This window comes from Pseudonaja textilis, chromosome 5 (assembly GCF_049901715.1).
Source record: "Pseudonaja textilis isolate UNSWEBS1 chromosome 5, rPseTex1.2, whole genome shotgun sequence".
NCBI classification, from domain to species: Eukaryota; Metazoa; Chordata; class Lepidosauria; order Squamata; family Elapidae; genus Pseudonaja; species Pseudonaja textilis.
The window spans coordinates 56537915-56558621 of NC_141994.1; the positions used below are offsets into that span (position 1 = coordinate 56537915).

At 39.3% G+C, this 20707-nt stretch overlaps 1 protein-coding gene across 1 annotated transcript in view; it reads left to right on the forward strand.

The window, feature by feature from the left end:
- CREB3L2 (cAMP responsive element binding protein 3 like 2) overlaps positions 1-20707 on the forward strand; it is an 81354-nt gene that overhangs the window by 52267 nt on the left and 8380 nt on the right. The window contains exons 3-10 of the mRNA XM_026722687.2: positions 5053-5225; positions 6255-6342; positions 7190-7371; positions 8790-8936; positions 9322-9380; positions 11623-11691; positions 15655-15754; positions 17654-17780. Coding sequence (XP_026578472.1) covers positions 5053-5225; positions 6255-6342; positions 7190-7371; positions 8790-8936; positions 9322-9380; positions 11623-11691; positions 15655-15754; positions 17654-17780 — 945 coding nt within the window. The remainder of the gene's footprint in view (positions 1-5052; positions 5226-6254; positions 6343-7189; positions 7372-8789; positions 8937-9321; positions 9381-11622; positions 11692-15654; positions 15755-17653; positions 17781-20707) is intronic.

The following is a 20707-nucleotide window of genomic DNA, read 5'->3' on the forward strand; positions in this document are numbered from 1 at the left end:
CCCTCAAGTGGCGATTGCCACTTTGTGAAATTCTAATTTGGCTCAATATAGGTACAGTATTTATGTAACACCCTAAAGCTATTTTTCCTAGAATCCAATTAACATTTTTTTAAAGAAAGAGTAAATTATGATACAGTGCAAATAATAATTCGGTAAATGTTGGGAAAATAAAAATTTGTTTGCCATCAGAATAATAAATACCAGACAGATATATCTTGGTTATCTCACTCTTTAAAACCTGTTTTCTCTATAATATTTTGTTACATATATTTTAATCTTGTATTTGTTGACATTTTTTAAAAATGCAGTAAAAGGTGGTTCCTAAATCGTTATTTTATGTTTTTTGTTTATTTACTACGACTATTTTTTGTTGATTTATTGTGGCTGTTATTTTGTTTATATATCATTAGATTCCTGAAGTCTTTGAGTAATTTACATCTACCAGTAGTAAAAGATTTAAAGAGTGCAGGTAGTCCTTGACTTACAACCACAATTGAGCCCCAAAATTCTATTGTTAAGTGATACATTTGTTAAGAGAGTTTTGTCCTATTTTACAACATTTCTTGCCACAGTTGTTAAGTGAATCATTGAAGTTAACACAATCGTTAAGGTTGTGTTACTAACTTAACTACAAAGAAATAGGGTACAGCAGCAGATTTTTATAGGGGGACCTTATCCAGAGTGTGGATGTTTATACATGCTGATTCTAGGGTGACACTTGAGGGGCATGTGTGTGCGTGTGTGTATGTGTCTGTGTGTGTGTGTGTGTTTGTTTGTGTGTATAAGTATGTATTCTTGTGAACATGCAGTTCGTTGGGAGACCTAATTTAATTAACTTATTAAATTAAATTAATTTGTGTTTGAAGACCTTATCCTTTGATATGTGGATTAGGTCTGGGTAATTTATTTGGGGGTTTGAGGAATTTTGCTAATTTTAATTGATTAGCTTAGTTTCAGCTTGACTATCAATCATCTAGTGGAAACACTGATTCTGAGACCATTGTGGATTCAGTTAATATTTTTAAGGGAAGATGGAAACAGTATAAAGAAGAAAATACATTTGGATTTAAAAACTTATCTCAATGGCTGGATTCTAAAGTGAGAAGTAATTTCCCTGGAATGTAGGCCTCTGGCCTTCTACATATGTTTGGAAACTCTTCACTTGGTCCTTTGAGAACCAGGACTTACTACAGAAAACAAATTCCTATCAGAGCTGGACTCTTACGCAGTCTGAACCTTGGATCCCTGAAACTGGTGACCGCCCTGCTAAACAAAAAGCTCTTCACAATTTTTCCTGCACATATAATCCTTCAGTTTATCTCCTGCTTCTCCTCATTCCCACCCACCCACCCACTCCCTTTCCTTTCCATTTAATCATTCCACTCCTGCCTGTCGGAAAAAGATTCCAGTGTTTGACCATTGCACAGAAGCTCCTTTGTTGAGAGCAAAGCAAAGTGTGCCTTTCAGTATCTGTGGAATTAGAGCGAAAGGAAGGAGGAGGTGAGAGAGCAGACAAACTCTGAAAGGAAAATGTTTCATACATGAATACCAGTCTCTCACCTGGTAGGATAAGAGAGGGTGCTAGTATTACAGAAGCCTAAAAAAAGGGGGTGGGTGGGTGGTTTATGCATGCTTTGCTGTGAGTAATCTGTGAGTAGAATCTGCCTATGGGTTGTATTTATGAGGTAGATATCAAGAGGGATAATTGCTATTCCTAGTGCCAGATGTTAACAGAATAGTAAGCCTTTTCTAAGAAACATCTCGGTTTTGAGATAAGTTTTTGATGGGTCAAGAATCTCTTATGCATAAGTGAGGTTTCTTTTTTCCCCTTAATGCAGTTTTTTTTTTCCTCCCATGTTGATCCTTCTTGGCACAGCTTAGATTACTGTTTTGAAGTGTTTGATTACAGGATGTACTATACATATTTATTTTTGCTTGTAATTTTTCTTGGCTCGGCCAATGTAATTCAAATTATATCTTCCCTTGCCAATGGGAGACGTTTTATAATTACAGCCATGGGGTGTAATTACTAGCATCAAATGTAAAAAAAAAAAAACTGCCACCTTCCTGTTGCTGAATTGAAGGCTGCAGAAATAGAAGGCTGCAGGAGGATTTTTCTCTCAAACTTAGTTCCCCCCTCTCCTGTTGTGGACAGATCTCTTGGTAATTGCATTCTGCGACAATAAATATCTCCTATCTTTAGGAAAGGTGACTCAATCCATCAGCTCTGTATCATTTTACCAAAGAGACGTTGTTGAAGAGGATAGCAGCAAGCAATCATGACATGGGTCTGAAATGATATACACAGAGAAAGTCATAGAGGCCTAAGATTCCTCTGGCTCTTGTCCTTAATACAGCTAATTCTCGACTTACAACCACATTTGGGACCAGAATTTTTGGTCTGCTAAGCAAGGTGAATATTAAATGAGTGCCGCCTATTTTTACGACCTTGTTTACTACCGTGAAGCAAATTACTGCAGCTGGTAAGTGAGTCATGAGGCTGTTAAGTGAATCTTAACAACTTAAAGGCGCCTCAGTGGTGAGAGTGCAGTACTGCAGGCTATTTCTGCTGACTGCCAACTGCCTGCAGTTTGGCAGTTCGGCTCTCACCAGGCTCAAGGTTGACTCAGCCTTCCATTCTTCCAAGGTGGGTAAAATGAGGACCCAAATTATTGGGGGCAATGTGCTGATTCTGTAAACCGCTTAGAGAGGGCTATAAAGCACTGTAAAGCGGTGTATAAGTCTAAGTGCTACTGCTATTGCTAAGTGAATCTGGCTTCCTCCATTGAGTTTGCTCCTTGGAAGCCAGCTGGGAAGGTTGCAAATGGCGATCATATGACATGACACTGCAACTGTTGTAAACACATATGCATGCCAAGTGCCTAATTTTGATCATGTGACCATGGGGGTGCTGGGATGGTCATAAGTGTGAGGACTGGTGTTTTTTCTTCTTCTCAGTGCCATTGTAACATCACATGGTCCCTAAATGAATGGCTGTAAGTCAAGAATAACCTGTAATTCAAAGGAATTTTTAATTTTTGAGTGGATGCCATATAACTTGCTGGTGATTTGAAATATACAAGAGGGCCTCCAAGAAGCATCTAGCTAGCTGTTGCTGGAAAAGGGATAAGGAGCACTGTAATTAGAATTTTAAAAGTCTGAAAGGAGACCTCCACCTCTCAACAATTTGGTTCAGTTTCCTTTGTATTTCTCCACTTGCATTTTTATGGTGCTGATTTTGACTCTCCTAGGAGCCCCTGTTTCATTCTTTTGCTAGCTATAGTACAGGCAGTCCTTGCCTTACAAACATTTGTTTAGTGACCGAAAAAGTGACTTAAAACCGTTTTTTCACACTTTAAACCATAACAGCATCTCCATAGTCATGTGATCAAAATTCAGACGCTTGGCAACAGACTCATACTTATGACGGTTGCAACGTCTTGGGGGTCATGTGATCACCTTTTGCAACCTTCTGACAAGAAAATCAATGGAGAAGTCAATTCACTTAACAACCATGTTACTAACTTAATAATTGCTGTGATTCACTTAATAACTGGCAAGAAAGGTCACAAAATGGCCCCCAAACCTGTTCAATAACTACCTTAGCAACAAAAATTTGGGGCTCAATTGTGGTTATAAATCAAGGACTACCTGAACCCTTTTAAAAATAAAATCAGCTGCAGAAAACAAGGCCACGATGCAGTGATTTATCTACAGGGTCCAAAGTGGAATGTTTGGCCCTTTTAATCCCTTAAAAAACAACAACGCTAAGAGGAAGTCTGTTTTTAAGAAAGTAAAAAATGTGCTAAGCCTGTTGAAGATTTAACACACCTATTCTACTTATTTTTGTTCACAGAAAACCAATATTAAGATCCACTGTCATTATCAATCCATTAGCCACTGAAAATTCAGAAGCTGATCTTGGGGGCTCAGGAATGACCCCAAAGAGGGCGCAGCCACTGGTCACCGAATTTGCTTTAAACCTCCAAATTAGCTTTTCCTGGCCTAGTTAGTCCACAGACAGCTGGCTGGAAATTCAGGAGTTTGAAGTCTCAGTGCTTTTGAAAGATGGGGGCTGGGGAAGGAATCCGTCAATGGCTTGTGACTAGGTCAAGAATGACCTTCTTCCCACTGAACATGTTTGATTACAGCTTCAGCTTTAGACTTACTACCATCAAAAATGTTGGGAAGAGAAATTATAAAAAAAAATGTTTTTGTTTGTGCCTGCCAGGTTGTAGAATATCTTCTCTTATTTATTTAGCAAATGTCATTTATGTACTTCTTTAGCAAATTAGTATATTTCAGCAAATGTATATATTTTTAAAGGGCCTTGATTTGCATTATATATTCTGCAGCTGTTTCTAAACTTCTATTTATTCTTGCTTCATTTTTTTTATCATTTAAGGCCACGCTGCTTTATTTGCCAATGATTTTGTTTACCGTTAGAGTTTTAAAATAAATAAATATAGCTTATAAATTAACCAAGGCTTTCACAGTTTCATGAATTTTATTCCCACTGTCTTTTCCTGTCACACTAGGCTCTGAGGAAGAGACTAGAATTTTAAGACAACACAACAATATTTCATTTTAAAAGCCTTTCTCTTCCAAATCTCAAGAGCCCAAGGGAAGCTGAACGGCCCCAGTGGCAGAGATGGGGATATATAATAAGCAATAGTTTGGTTGGCTTTAACACAGACCTCCGGCTGCTTGTCTGATGGCTTGTTTAGTCTTGTTGGAGGTTTTTTCTTAGCAATCTTCAGTAATTACCTTGTTTTGTGTCCTCAGCCAATTCACCTTCACCCCAGGTCTGTGTAGAGGCTGCAGTTTAAAGCCCCAGGTTTCTCTCTGAAGTAAAAGCCCCAAAGAGGAAATAAAAAGCATTGTTTAATTAATTAAATGCTTTCTCCGTCACATTTCCTCTCCTCTCCTCAGCTTGGATTTGCATACTCTGGTTTTCTCCTCCCCCCTCCCCCCCCTCCCCTTGATTTCTATGGAAATCTGTCCATTTCTGGCTCTTAATGTGTGCTTTGTTTTCATTTCTCACTCTTCCAGCTGACTTGGAAAACGAAGACTGGTGCCTGGGATCAGAGCTGACGTCAGCCAACATAAAGACAGAACCAGCAGTGACTGAAGCATCCGGCCTTGCTCCGTCAGGCAGTCTTACTGCTTTGCCCAACTCCACTGTCCTGGAGGGGGAACATCCACTGATGCAGGATGATGGCCCAGTATGGTTTCTGTTACTCAAAGACTTGATTAGCAAATGCATAATGTCCCTAGACCAGGGGTCCCCAAACTTGGCAGCTTTAAGACTTGTGGACTTTAACTCCACAACTCCACAAATTGAAGTCCACAAGTCTTAAAGTTGCCAAATTTGGGGACCCCTGCCCTAGACAATGAGACACATAGTTCCTTATCTAATTTGAGGCAGAGTTGATAGAGAAGACAGACGTAAAATTGTAAGTCCCAGTCACGTGATGTTTTGCTCAACAACTGAAGGAGAAATAAGGTCATAAGTCCATTGTGGTCATGTGATTTACCACTTAACGACTGCAATGCTTAGTGACAGAATTGCTTTGTCCCAACTGTGGTCTACCCTTTACTATGGCAAACCAAGCGAAAGACCTGTTTGCCAGCTTTCCATTTCTGATCTACATATCCCATGTGGAAGACTCCATTCAGGAGTATCTGAAAATGGTTCCTCCCATTCTATGAGAACTCATTTGCTGGGAATTGAGTGGCATATACATTTAATAAGTTATGGCTCATTGCATAGTCAGCCAGATTTTTAGCCTGGATTTGGCATTTTTATCCACCTAACAGGACTCTGCCCAAATACCTAGGATAGGTAGATGTGGATGTTTGATAATAAAAGTATTGTTGCAGGATGTAAGCTGTTCTGAGTAAGGCATACAATTTTTGCAAAGCACACATTAAGAGCCTTTTGCAATTGATCAATGGTGATAGTATTGTTATTGTATGCTCCATTCCATATATGGAGTATGTCCCATGCCATATATGGATACAGTCATCAATGTCATCAATAGTTGGAGCATGACATATGCCTCTAATGGTATCTTGCAGACATGCCTCCAATGGTATCTTGCATGAGGAGGGTATCAGAAAGCTAAGGTCCACCCAGAGTTAATGAAGAAAGTGATGCCACACATGCTTTCATGTTATTTAATAAAGCAGAAAAGGGATAGTAATCTGCCCTGATTCTAAAAATGTTTCTTTTTGAATTTCTTATCTTTCAGACTAAATCAGAGAGTCACAACGTTCTTCCTGAAATTAAACTGGAGCCGCATGAAGTGGATCAGTTTTTGAACTTTTCATCCAAGGAAGGTTTGTTATTTAGCATAGAGTTCCCTCTGTACAATGATTGGCAAGAAAGAATATTATTTTTGATCAGGACTGTGTGTGGCTTAGAATTATTCAGTAGACACACGGAGAAACTGGGTCCCAAGGGAACTGTTGTTTTAGCTAAAAAAGGAGGGTGGGGAGAAGAGCAGGAGGTAGCGGGTTTTAGGGTGCCCCTGGCAAGCAACGTGTCCTGTCTGCTCATAGTCATTGTCCAAAGGAAGAATGCAATGAGTTTAAGATGCTCTACTCTTCCTCTGAGCCACCTAATTACAATGAGAAAACTGCTTAAACGATGCTCAGGCTTTATCAGTGCCCCTTTTTCAGAGCTGTTGATCTTGGCAGGTGCCAACAATTCCAATTTCTCTTATCCAAGTATGTCTACGCACTGGGGAGAGGGGGGACAATCTGATTGAAGCACTGCCTTTTGTTTTTACTTGTGTCGCAACATATATAAAAGAAGGGGATAACATTGATTGTATAGTTGTGGCTGCTGTCTGAACAATTCGATACCTTTATGATGTCTGCACATGGATTCAGATTATGCATTCATAATCTGATTGGCACTTATAAGTATCCCTTAGCCCATTTTTTTTCTAGTTTGGATATCCAGGTAGTTTATAATTTGCAAAACAAGACTGTTATTTTTTCAAACTCAATCACACAACTGAGACAAAGTACCATAGAAGAGAGAGAATTCACAGTCCCAAAGATGTACCTATAGCTCAGGATTTTTTAATCGTAGCATCTAATAACTGGGAGCCCTCTTTTTTCTGATATTTTAAAACACACTCTCTATTTTATTCTTCCTCCTCTTGTTTTTCTCCTGCAGTGGTGGATACGCTACACATGCCTCCAACACCCCCCAGCAGCCACGGCAGTGATTCTGAGGGTGGACAAAGCCCAACCCGGTCCCTCCCACCATCAAGTCCCACCCACTTGCAGGCCACTGTTAAAGTGACTTCACGCACAGCTTCCGCCCTTACCAATTCACCTCTCTTAACAGCACCACATGTAAGAGACAGTGGCCTCTGCCTTTTTCTTTTAATTCAGGCATTTTGTTTGAATTAATTGGGTACATTGATTGATATTATGATTTGTCCCATTTAGCAAGTGTTTAATACTTCAAAATATTGTTACAGGTGAAGAACAGTAATTAAGAGGATCTGGCTCTGTTGAAGAACGCACTTTATAAAATAAGGCTCCCCTCAGAATGTGTAGTTAGAATGTTCCAGGCATTTAATTCGTACCCATTTCCATTGTCTACAGACAATCCTCGCTTAATGACCAGTTTCTTGGCAACTATTCAGAGTTAGGACAGATTCCTCAAAAGGCACTTACAACCTGGTTCCAGAGTTCTGACGATGAACCCTCCTCCCCACGGTTACATAAGCACATTTCTGCCGTTTTTATGGCTGGTTGCAGCATTTTGTGGTCATGTGTCTACGATTTGCAATTTTTTTTTTTGCTGGTTTCAGACCCTTTCAGGCAATTTCCACATACGCGCACACACAAAAACCTCCAAAAGAAATGAAGGGGCCTTACTTTACAACCATCATGTTTGCTTTGTGATCTCTGCAAAAAAAAGTTGTAAAATTGGGTTGGTCATGAGGGTGCCTTGATTTACAATGGAAATTCCAAGCTCCATTATAGTTGTAAGTCAAGGACTACCTGTATATATAAAAAAGAAAGATGTTAAAATGTTGCTCTGCTGTCTACCTGATTAATTCTACAGCTCTGCCTCTCTCCATTATGGATATTTATTTTTGTATGAATATATACATACCCCCCCCACCAGTGTTTCACTACAATATTTAGCTAACAGCCTAAATAATTAAAAACATGCCGATTGATTAGGAAGTGCCTTGATGAATTGGAATGTTAATTTAAAAGAAAACGTTGTCAATATAAATACTTCTAGAAACTTAAAAAGCAAAACAAGTGCGCTTCATTCCTTCAAGCAAACATTTTAGACTGGGTTGAAATTCTTGAGTCTATTACTGTATTTTTCTCTCCGTAAGATGCACTCCCCCCTCCAAAAGTGAGCGGAAATGCCTCTAAATCTTAATGGAGCGAAAAATACGGGCTGCGTTGGCGGGGTCCTTTTACAGTGCTGAACCCGCTTCTTCTATCTTTGTCATTGCCCGTTTTCCTCCACTAAACCTAGGTGCATCTTATGGTCAGGTGTGTCTTATAGTGTGAAAAATACAGTATATTAAGTAAATCTATTACATTAATTGGGTAGTGATCCTTTAAACCACGTCTGTACTGCTTTGGAAAACAGAAGTTCCTGCTTGCTTGCATATTTAATTCTAATATATTTGTTTGGTGTCATGATCATAAATTTAACAACCTTAAATTTGACATTTAAGAAAATGTTGCCCATGCTTACCAGTGCATTCTTTTCCCTTTTCCTCACCCTCTTGTCAAAGAAACTGCAGGGCACAGGTCCCCTAATCTTGACAGAGGAGGAGAAGAGAACTTTGATAGCAGAAGGCTATCCCATACCTACAAAACTTCCCCTCACCAAAGCAGAAGAGAAAGCACTGAAGAAAATACGAAGAAAGATAAAGAACAAGGTAAGACAAATGGTGTCTTAAACATCTGTTCCTACAATATCCCTCCCTCCAGCACTTTCCCCCATCTTTCCATCAAGCAGGGAAGAGGAGCCTAATGGACTATCGTCCCCCTGTGAATTTTCCACTCTTAAAAGCCATCCAGTTCTTTGCTGTCTTTCTGTGGGTGTAAACTATGTCTGTGCTTGCTGTTCTCTGCCTCCAAGTTTGCCTGCAGCTGAATTAAAAATATTTTAACTGCCTTTCTGTCCTAAAATTAACCTCCAAGGGGAACATGGTTTTGCAGGATTTTTGTATTCTGTTACTGAGTAACCATAGTTCCCCCCCCTTCCTCTGTTGGTTTAGTTTGATCTGGTTTTGTGAAGGGTGCTGCTATTTTCTCTTCTAGATCTCTGCCCAAGAAAGCAGGCGGAAAAAGAAAGAATACATGGACACCTTGGAAAAGAGGTGAGCAATAGGATTCCATTTGATCAAACCTCTAAGAAGGTTGACCAAACTTAGATCCCAATTGTAGGAGATGTTTGTTTGCAGCTTGTCTGTGATCAAGAATCCCCTTTAGAAAGCAAGTTGTTTGAGGGAGGAGGGTAGATGGGCCAAGGGCCTAATTCAATTTAAAGAGACCCAGCTCTTGAGAAGTTGCTTTGCTGTGCTGAAAAGAACCACTATGGCCTCCAAAATTTGGAAGTACACATGCCTTCTATGCCCCCTAGTGGCTACTAAGAGAGGGGAAATCAAACTTATTGACGGCATAAGGAACAGGCTATGCATAATAAAAGTACACCGCTCAAAAAATAGAAGGGAACACAAAAATAAGATCCTAGATCTGAATGAATGAAATATTCTTATTAAATACTTTGTTCATTACATAGTTGAATGTGCTGACAACAAAATCACACAAAAATTATCAATGGAAATAAAATTTAGCAACCCATGGAGGTCTGGATTTGGAGTTACACTCAAAATTAAAGGAGAAAAACACTACAGGCTGATCCAACTTTGATGTAACGTCCTTAAAACAAGTCAAAATGAGGCTCAGTAGTGTGTGTGGCCTTCACGTGTCTGTATGATCTCCCTACAATGCCTGGGCATGCTCCTGATGAGGTGGCAGATGGTCTCCTGAGGGATCTCCTCATACACCTGGACTAAAGCATCCCCCAACTCCTGGACAGTCTATGCTGCAACATGGTGTTGGTGGATGGAGAGAGACATGATGTCCCAGATGTGCTCAACTGGATTCAGGTCTGGGGAACGGGCAGGCCAGTCCATAGCATCAATGCCTTCGTCTTGCAGGAACTGCTGACACATTCCAGCCACGTGAGGTCTAGCATTGTCTTGCATTAGGAGGAACCCGGGGCCAACTGCACCAGCATATAGTCTCACAAGGGGTCTGAGGATCTCATCTTGGTACCTAATGGCAGTCAGTCAGGCTACCTCTGGCGAGCACATGGAGGGCTGTGCGGCCCCTAAAGAAATGCCACCCCACCCCATTACTGACCCACTGCCAAAACGGTCATGCTGGAAGATGTTGCAGGCAGCAGAACATTCTCCACGGCGTCTCCAGACCCTGTCACGTCTGTCACATGTGCTCAGTGTGAACCTGCTTTCATCTGTGAAGAGCAGAGGGCGCCAGTGGTGAATTTGCCAATCTTGGTGTTCTCTGGCAAATACCAAACGTCCTGCACGGTGTTGGGCTGTAAGCACAACCCCCACCTGTGGACGTTGGGCCCTCATACTACCCTCATGGAGTCTGTTTCTGATCGTTCGAGCAGCCACATGCACATTTGTGGCCCGCTGGAGGTCATTTTTCAGGGCTCTGGCAGTGCTCCTCCTGTCCCTCCTTGCACAAAGGCAGAGGTAGCGGTCCTGATGCTGGGTTGTTGCCCTCCTACGGCCACCTCCACGTCTCCTGATGTACTGGCCTGTCTCCTGGTAGCGCCTCCATGCTTTGGACACTACGCTGACAGACACAGCAAACCGTCTTGCCACAGCTCGCATTGATGTGCCATCCTGGATGAGCTGCACTACCTGAGCCACTTGTGAGGCTTGTAGACTCTGTCTCATGCTAGCACTAGAGTGAAAGCACTACCAGCATTCAAAAGTGACCAAACCATCATCCAAAAAGCATAGGAACTGAGAAGTGGTCTGTGGTCACCACCTGCAGAACCACTCCTTTATTGGGGATGTCTTGCTAACTGCCTGTGCTTTCCACCTGTTGTCTATTCCATTTGCACAACAGCATGTGAAATAGATTGTCAATCAGTGTTGCTACCTAAGTGGACAGTTTGATTTCACAGAAGTGTGATTGACTTGGAGTTACATTATGTTGTTTAAGTGTTCCCTTTATTTTTTTGAGCAGTGTATAAAGATATTGAAATAATACTAGCATAGCAGCCATGATCTAATATGTCCAGGCTGAGAATAAAACTTGGAGCAGACTGTGCTGGTAAAAGATGACACTTTTGTTTATTTCTCAATGTTGTAAAGGCTTCACCATCCTTCTTAAACTCAGGTGTTTTTTTTTTTTACAACACACACTATTCTTGGTTATAAAATCCAAGGACAGTATGATAAATGGAAATCTCATGACAAATTCTTATTTAATCCTCGTAGCAATTCAGAAGGTATGCATCATTATTGTTGGTTAACCAAACGCAGAACTTTAAACCTTTGATTTTCATTGATTTCCAAGGGTTGAATCCTGCTCAACTGAGAACAGTGAGCTTCGCAAGAAAGTGGAAGTTCTGGAGAATACAAACAGGTAAGATATGCAATCCTAGTTAAAAGAAACACCTTATTTCTTTTCATACTGTATTTTGAACTGAACAAAACTGGAATGGCCAGGAGACCAACCAGCTAAACTATTTTTTTTTAAATGTGTCAATAGATCTGAATTTCCAAAAAGGACCCGATGACACCCCCCAAAATGGGATGTGAAATAAGTCCCATTAGCTATCACAGCATCCTTTAGAACCAGGATCTAAAGTTCCTTGCTGTAACACGCTTCTTACATGAGCCAAATTATAGGTAGTTGTTAACTTACGAGCCCAAATTTTCCATTGCTAAGCAAGACAGCTGTTAAATGACTTGTGTCCCATTTTATGTTCTTTTTTCCCCCACTGTTGTTAAGCAAATCATTGCAGTTGTTAAGTGAATCATGCAGTTGTTATGCAAGTCTGCCTTCCCCCCCCATCGACTTTCTTTCCGGAAGCCAATTGGGCAAGTTATAAATGTGGATTGCGTGACCCTGGGACACTGTAACTGTCATAAATCTAGGTAGTCCTCAACTTACAACAGTTCATTTAGTGACTGTTCAAAGTTACAACAGCACTGAAAAAAGTGGCATGCCCATTTTTCACACTTACGACCTTTGTAGCAGCCCCCTGATCATGTGATCAACATTCAGATGCTTGGCAACTGACTCATATCTGACTGTTGCTATGTCCCCAAAGGCACGTGATTCCCCTTTTGCAACCTTTTGACAAGCATCAGTGGGGAAGCCGGATTCACTTAACAATCTAATTTATCAACTGCAGTGATTCACTGAACAATTGTGGCAAGAATGGTCGTAAAATGGGGTAAAACTCACTTAACAAATGAAAGGTTGGGCTCAGTTGTGGTTGTAAGTCGAGGACCACCTGTACATACCAGTTGCCAAAGGCCCAAATTTTGATCCTGTGACTGTAGGGATGTTGCAAGAGTTGTAAGTGTGAGAACTGGCCATAAGTGACTTTCACCAGGGTCATTATAATTTAGAATGGTCATTAACAGAATGGCGGTCAGTTGAGGGCTACCTGGAAGAACTGGAAGAAGCAGAGAATCTGTGATGACCCGGAATGTAACACATCACAAAATCCAAAACGTAAATAAATGTCCTTTAATACCTCCAACTTGGCCCCACTGTTCAATAATACTCAGTTGGAGATAAAACATACTCAAAAATAGTCTTCAAAAGAAAGCAATACAGTCCGAAGTTAATGAGCAGATAGAGGTGAAATAAAAAACCAAACAAACTACAATGACGACATTTCCACAATGGAACAAGACAAGAATTTACCAAATTCAAGGAGATAACAAGGCACAGTCTGTTGGAAGGACGCCAACCAAGATAACTTCAGACCAAAGTAAAACACGATTTGTTTCCAACGTTTGCCAGTATGCAGGTCCAAACTCTTATTCAGTTGTCACACCTGCAGCCCACGAAGAGGGTCAAGGCTCTCTCCTCCTGAGGAGACCACGTCTCTCCCTTATCCTCTCCTCCCTGCTTGCCCTAGGATGGAGAGGGGATGGGCCTGGGTCCTCCTCTGACTGCTCAGCCTGCCTCTGCCCTTCCCCAGCCTCCTCCACAATCTCCGGAGCCACACCTCCATTCCCTGTCTGCTGTTCCTCCTCTCTCAGAGTCAGTCTCCATCAGGGGCATGACAGAATCAGTGGTTTTATTGACGTGGCTGGGATTTGTAGTTCTGTGATATATTGAGAAGGGTCCTCCAGAATTTCTACTCCTTGGATAGTAGAATGTTCTCTGTGAAGCTTGGAAATGATCTGTTGGTGTGCATGTGTTTCATGTAGACGATTTCAGTAAACTGCTTTGGATACAGCATGAAAGACGGAGAGTGTGACATAGAAACACTGCAGTAAATAAATCTTGCAAGCAATGGGAAATTGTCTGCACCTACTGCTTCTCAACAGCGTGGGCTGTCAGTGCAGCTTCAGATAGTCAGGCATCGGCAACAAGAAAGGCACTTACATTTTTTTTACCACACGAAGTGGCAAAGTTTGAGCAAAATCTTTCAGGAGGCTCACATTCCATTACTGATCGTATATTTTGTCAGCTTTCTGCGCAATAATGAATTAAGACAGTGAATCTGGCATAGTTTAAACAGCGGCGGGCAGCTGTGGCTGTTTTAAAGGTCTAAAGAAAAAAAAGCAAGTGTGCAATCATTCATTTGGAAGTGGGTATGACTAGTTTGATGAAAAGAAGGACTGGGGTGACATGATAGCAGTGTTCCATTATCTTGGGCTGCTACAAAGAAGGGGGAGTCAAACTATTTTCAAAAACACCGGAAGGCAGGACAAGAAGCAACGGATGGAAACTGATCAAGGAGAGAAGCAACCTAGAGCTAAGGAGTTAGAACAATTAACCAGTGGAACAATTTGCCTCCAGAAGTTGTAAATGTTCCAACACTGGAAGTTTTTAAGAAGAGATTGGACAAACATTTGTCTGAAATGGTATAGGGTTTCCTGCCTAAGCAGGGGGTTGGACTAGAAAACCTTCAAGGTCCCTTTCAACTCTGTTATTTTATATTCTGTATTTCCTAGATCAAGTATTAGCTCTTGGAAGGCAGACCTCTGCGTTACCATAGCAAATTCAGATTCCTATACTTTTTTCAGCTGCTGTGGATGTGAAAAGGAATTTTGGCAAACTTTGTAAGCTGCTTTTCCCATTTTGTTCTGGGTTGGCACCTGAGATTGGAGGGAGAAAGCAATCATTAAGTAGCACATAAGCAAAATATTATCAAGCTAGCCAAGGAGAAATCAATGATTTTGGATTGAATCTCCTATGGAACGGAGGGACCATAAGTCAGTTCCAGAACAGCTGCTTTGGATGTGGATTAGGCTTAAGGATTGGCAAAAAACAGAATATGGTAACTGGCCAGATTTCTGCCTTGAAGGCAGAATAGTTTGATATAAATTTCCAAATCAGGAAGAGATTTGGTAGCTGGAGAAAAGATTGATATTAATAGGTTAATACAATTATATTTTACCTTTGAAGGGAAAAAGAGAAAAGAGAAATAAGAAAGTAACTCCCACGATAGGGAGAATATGCAATGGCCATAGAATATAGAAAATCTCTATTCTTCATGACTTAAACATATAATATTGTTCCTTGTTAACAACCCTAATCTATTCTTCCTCAAAATGGTATTCTCCCAGATGTTCAGGGCTACCACATCAGGATTGCAAAAATCTGGATGAGCCTTAGATCTGATGAGCCCTAGACTTTAGCTCCCATAAAGCCATAGTTCAAAGAATTAACTGAAGTTTAATAGATGTGTTGCATGTCTCAGAGATACAGTGTTGGGAAAGGCTCCCCTAGAACTTCATTTTGTATAACCACTGGATCAAACTGCATCTACTGAGCAGCCCCCAAGAAAAGAAAAATAATATTTTATTTCCTCTTGTAGGGTTTAGTATGTGGGTGTATTCTTTCTGACAGGTTTCGAAGTATTAAAAATCTCAAAATATCTAATACATCTGAGAAACCATAAGGGCAGAAAAATTGGAAGGATGTGTGAAAACCAATTCTTCACACCATGCAGACTTAAACTGTAGAATTTGCTATCACAAGCTGTATTGATGGTTCTCAACTTGGGCAGAATTAGGGATTAGGGTGTTTCATGGAAGATAAGGTTGCTAGTGGTCAGGGTGTCTCTGCATTGTGGGGTCCTTGGTGCTCTCTAAGCTTGGTTGTTTTCTTGCAGACATTTCTGCAAGAAGCTCAGAGAATACCAAGGGCCCCTTCATTTCAACCCTGAGCCACAAATATTCTCCTTTATTGTCTATTGTCTATGTTCCATGGATTCTCCTTGCGCATTTCACAGGGACATTTAATTATCCGCTGTGGGAAAAGAAGAATGGGGTAAATGGGCCTGTAATCTGATCCACCAGGGCTTTCATGCTCTTAACTGACCTATTCACTGATTCCTGCTCCTGTATCTTTCAGAACACTCCTGCAGCAATTACAGAGGCTCCAAACCATGGTAGCTGGCAAAGTGTCACGGTCCTGTAAAGCTGCTAGTACACAAACAGGGACCTGTCTCATGGTAAGCAGCTTCTCATCCCTGATGGTCCCTTAGGACTTTTCACTTATAATTCTCTGGTGCTTCTAGGCAGCTTTCTCTGTCCAGGTATGAAAAATAAGTCTCTAGGTACCCACAGTTTGCTCTTTGTGCAGCGCTGCTTTATTTATTTATTTATTTATTTATTTTATATACAGCTTTCTGCTTTCAACAGAGTAGAGATCATTTTCTCTTGCATTTTTCCCTTCCATCAACAACCCTGAGCTGAGTAATAGTGACTTGTCCCAGGTTACTCTGTAAGCTTCTGTGACTGAGGTTTCAAATCTGTGTTTGAAACAATATACCAGACTGGCTTTGATTAGAGACCAAATAAGATGTGACACCCTCCGCCCAACCAAATGTTTATGTTTTGTTTTTTTTACCAAGTAAATACCAGATATGGGAAGAAAAGATCTATGTTGAGATCTTGGTAGGGGCAATTGTTTAAATTCTTATTGCCCCTACAAGGATTAGATTTTGATTAGACTGTCTTCCTTTTTTTTGTTTATAACTGTACAAATGATGACATACTGAGTTTGCCCTGATGATGATGGCCAAGTCTGCAGTGTGTTTTTTAGGATAGCATTAGGTTGAAGTGGTTGTTTCACGTAGCATTCAGTTTGGTGCATAGGGGCAATATTCGACAGAAATGCTAATGGTGAAATGGAAGTTAGGAGACCATGAGATCGATTGAAATAACACAGTCATTATGGTAGTTAGCAGCATAGATATCATATATTCAGAGGCTCTGAAATCCGATCTTGATAGGAAGTAATTGTCTGTTGCTTTCATTCCCCCCCCCACCCCCCCACCCCCGCTTTTTAGTCCCTTATTTCCACCAAAATGATTCTTATATGCACTTCCCTTTCCCAGAAGTTATTTTCTTAAAATTAAAATTCTAATTTGAATGTCAATGTTAGCCCTCATAAGAAAAATTCATTAAAAAGAATGTTAGCCCGCAAACTTATCTTCCTGATGTTTTGATGTCTTTGAGCAGGGAGGAAGCAGTTCTATTAGTTGGAAATCCTATTATGCCAGTAAATCTATACCATCCACTTATAGGCTAGCTTTACTTATTAGATTAAAATTGAAATGGAGTTCAGGTTAGTTTTTGTTGGCTCAACAACTAAGAATATATCGCTATGGTTTATCTACCCATTCAAAATCCTTTTTTCAGAGATCATTATTTTTCTTTATGAAGCATTTGTGTTTCCAGTAGATCCAGTTAAGATCCTTTCTAAACATGTTGGAACACACAAGCAGCAGGTGAAATGGGAGGAGTGGTAATATAAAGCCAATAAAAAAAACCTGGATACTTTTAAAAAATAATATCTTAGTAATATATTATTTTAAAAATAATATATTGAGTAGAATGGTTCCAAAGGTTCTAGAATTGCCATGCTAAAAATGATGTGTTTCTAGTACAGATAGTTTTCAACATATGACAATAATTAGGACTGGAATTTCAATCCCAAAGCAATGCAGTCATAAAAAGCAAGTCATGATGTGATCCACTCGATTTCACAACCATTTTCACTATGGTTGTTAAGTAAATCATATGGTCATTTATTGAATTACATGGTCATTACACAAACCTGGCTTCCCAATTAAATGTGCCTGTGATAAGCTGGTTGGGAAGGTTAGAAATTGTGATCACAATGCAACCAGAGGTGTAACTGTAGAGCTAAATCAGCATTGCACCTGGGTTTCTACAACTGGAGAATTATTTCAATTAAGCAAGAGAAGAGGAGAAGAATGAAGTTCTGGAGCATAGTTTGTTAGTTTTGTATTCAACTTGTATTGGTTGGATTTATATTTAACTTCGGATGGCATGGCTTTAATTTTATCCTCTATAGTAAAATATGTGCTTTTCCCCCCTACTAGGTTGTAGTATTTTGCTTTGCAATTATTTTGGGCAGCTTTTCTCAGAGCTTTGGGCCTCATTCCTCCATCACAAAAGCTGTGCTGCCAACCCAACATTCTACACCAGAATCATATACAGCATCAATAGGTGAGTACAAAATCAGGAGGTTTTAATGTTCTGTTTGTAAAGCATGTTTTCTCATTGTAGGTACTCAGAAACTTTTTAACTAAAATGCTAGTTCCCCCCAGTTAGTACAACCAATAGTCAGGAATGCTGGGAGGCTTGTGTTGGTACTGGTGACCAACCAGTAAGTAATAGATTCTAGGATCTGACAATAAGCTCACACCAGGGTGAATGCCAGAGAGATTTCATTGAATATAGTTTCAGAGAGTTTACAGAAGGAAAAATAAAATATGCCAGTCCTTTCAACTACTCAGGAACCCCTGAAATTACAGAGGAGAGATCCACTTTTTACCAGCTGGCTGATACATGGTCCTCAAGTTTCGACCACAATTGGGCTCAAAATTTATTTTGCTAAGTGAAACATTTGTTAAGTGAGTTTGTCCCATTTTGCAACCTTTCTTTCCACAGTTGTTGTGGATCATTGTGAATCATTGTATGTGTTAAGTTAGTAACACGACTGTTAAAGAGAATCTGGATTCCCCATTGACTTTGGTTGTCAGAAGGTTGCAAAAGGGGAATCACATGATGCTGCAACCATCATAAATACGAACCAATTGCCAGGTACCTGAATTTTGATCACATGGCCATCGGGATGCCACAATGGTCGTAAGTATGAAAAACAGTCATGTCACTTTCTTCAGTGCCGTTGCATATTTGAACAGTCACTAAATGAACTGTTATAATCGAGGACTACCTGTGGCATACCTGGAAATGGTTTGATGGCAGATCTTATGAGTGTCTTGATCACAACCCAGACAGTTGACTACCTGCCAAAGTCATCCTAATTAAGACTTAGTTCTTAGCATCTATAACATATCCTCCCTTCTGCAATTGTTGGACTAGGGAATTCACGTTCTCTTTATTGTCATTATAATACGGATAAGAGGCTCAAAAGCTAAAGTAATCCTATGATATGTGAGGCTATCATATGTTACTGGTAGTTATCTAAGCATTGGTGTGGGGAAATTTTTCTTCCACATGTAGATAGAGAAGATGTAGACCACTCTGCTCCCTTGCTGTGTCTTTTGTAGTAGCACCACAGAACTAAGAAACAGCACCTGGGACCTAGTCTAAACAAGGCTTCTATATTGTAGGACAGGTGCACATGGTTGTATCTCCCTAGATATCTACCTTTCATTGATTGGTTTTTTATTTATTTAAGTTTTTATTGGTTTTTAAAAACAAATATAAACAAACAAAACATAAAAACATCAACCCATCTTCCATATGTATACATACAAAGTGCCGGTTGGTTTACAAATTGTTTTGTGCTTCCATTTTGTAGTCTTCAATTACAATTACATTGCATATAATCTCGTATTTTCAATCAAAAATTAAATACCTTAGTATCATTATTAATTAATCATTTGACTATACTTTTATTCATTCATGTTTTACAAGATAATCATAATTTACTTAGTTTGTTTTATAACAGTTCATATTATCATCCTAAATCTATCCTAAAATCATTTTGTAGATATAATAAGAAAGAAGTACAACTTTATATATTTATTATTTTCTAAAAGTCAACATATTTCATTACTGTATTTTATTGTCTAACCATTGATAGAATAGATCCCAAATTTTATAAAATTGTTTATCCTCTTGTTCTCTAATTTCAAATGTCAATCTACTCATTTCAGCACATTCCTATATTTTCTTAATGATTTCCTCCTGTGATGGTGTTTTCTCATTTTTCCAGTTTTTGGCAAATACAATCCTAGCCGCTGTTAATACATTTACAATCAGATATTTCAAGTCTTTACTATATATTTCAGGTAAAATTCCCAATAAAAATATCTGGTTTCAAGTCTATATGTTTTTTTGTCATTTTTTCCAACCACATGTGGATTTTAGTCCAGTATTTTTTAGCATCCACACAAGTCCACCGCATATGGTAATATGAGCCAGGTGTCTGATGACATTTCCAACATTTTTCGGATTTATTCTTGAACATACTTGCTATTCTTGTCGTGGGGAAATGCCACCTGTAAAATATCTTATACAAATTTTCTTTATATGCTGTTGACATTGCCATTTTATAATTTTGAGACCACAATTTTTACCATTTTTCTAAATCAATCCCATATCCAAAATTCTCTCCCCAAGCAATCATAGTTTCTTTAACTTGTTCTTCTTCTAATTTAATTTCTAATAAATATCCATACAATTTTTAAATCACCTTTTCATCAGTACCTGTCAAAATCTTATCTAAATCAGTCAATTTATCATAGAAACCTTCCATTTTAGAATCTTTATAATACCTTGAATGTATTTGTGCATATGAAAACCAATTCATCTTTATACCTTGTTTCTCTAGTTTTTGTATAGATTTGAGTTCACCCTTTTCATTCAGTATTTCACCATATCTGCTTGTTCCTTTTTGTATATTATAGGATAAGAAAATGCTTCAATAGTCGATAGCCAGACTGGAATTTTCAAATAACATTGTCTTTTAATCTTCTCCCAGTTTAACCACAGAGACTCACGTATATAATGTCTTCTAAAATACCCCTGTGTTTTAGTTCCTTTATACCATAAAAAAGCATGCCACCCAAACAACAAATCATGTCCTAATGTCAACAATCTAGTATTTCTTAGTGTTATCCATTTCTTAACCCACATCAGATTTGTAGCTTGATAATACAACTTCCAGTTAGGCAAACCAAATCCTCCTCTAATTCTAGCATCTTGCAAAAGTTTTAACTTTATTCTCGCTTTCTTACCTTGCCATATATATCTCAACACAATTTTATTTAAATCTTCAAAGTAATCTTTTCCAAGCCTAACTGGAATTGTTTGAAACAAATATAAAATTCTGGGTAATATATTCATCTTGATTGTTGAAATTCTCCCAATTAGTGACAGTTGTAAATTTTCCCATTTTGCCA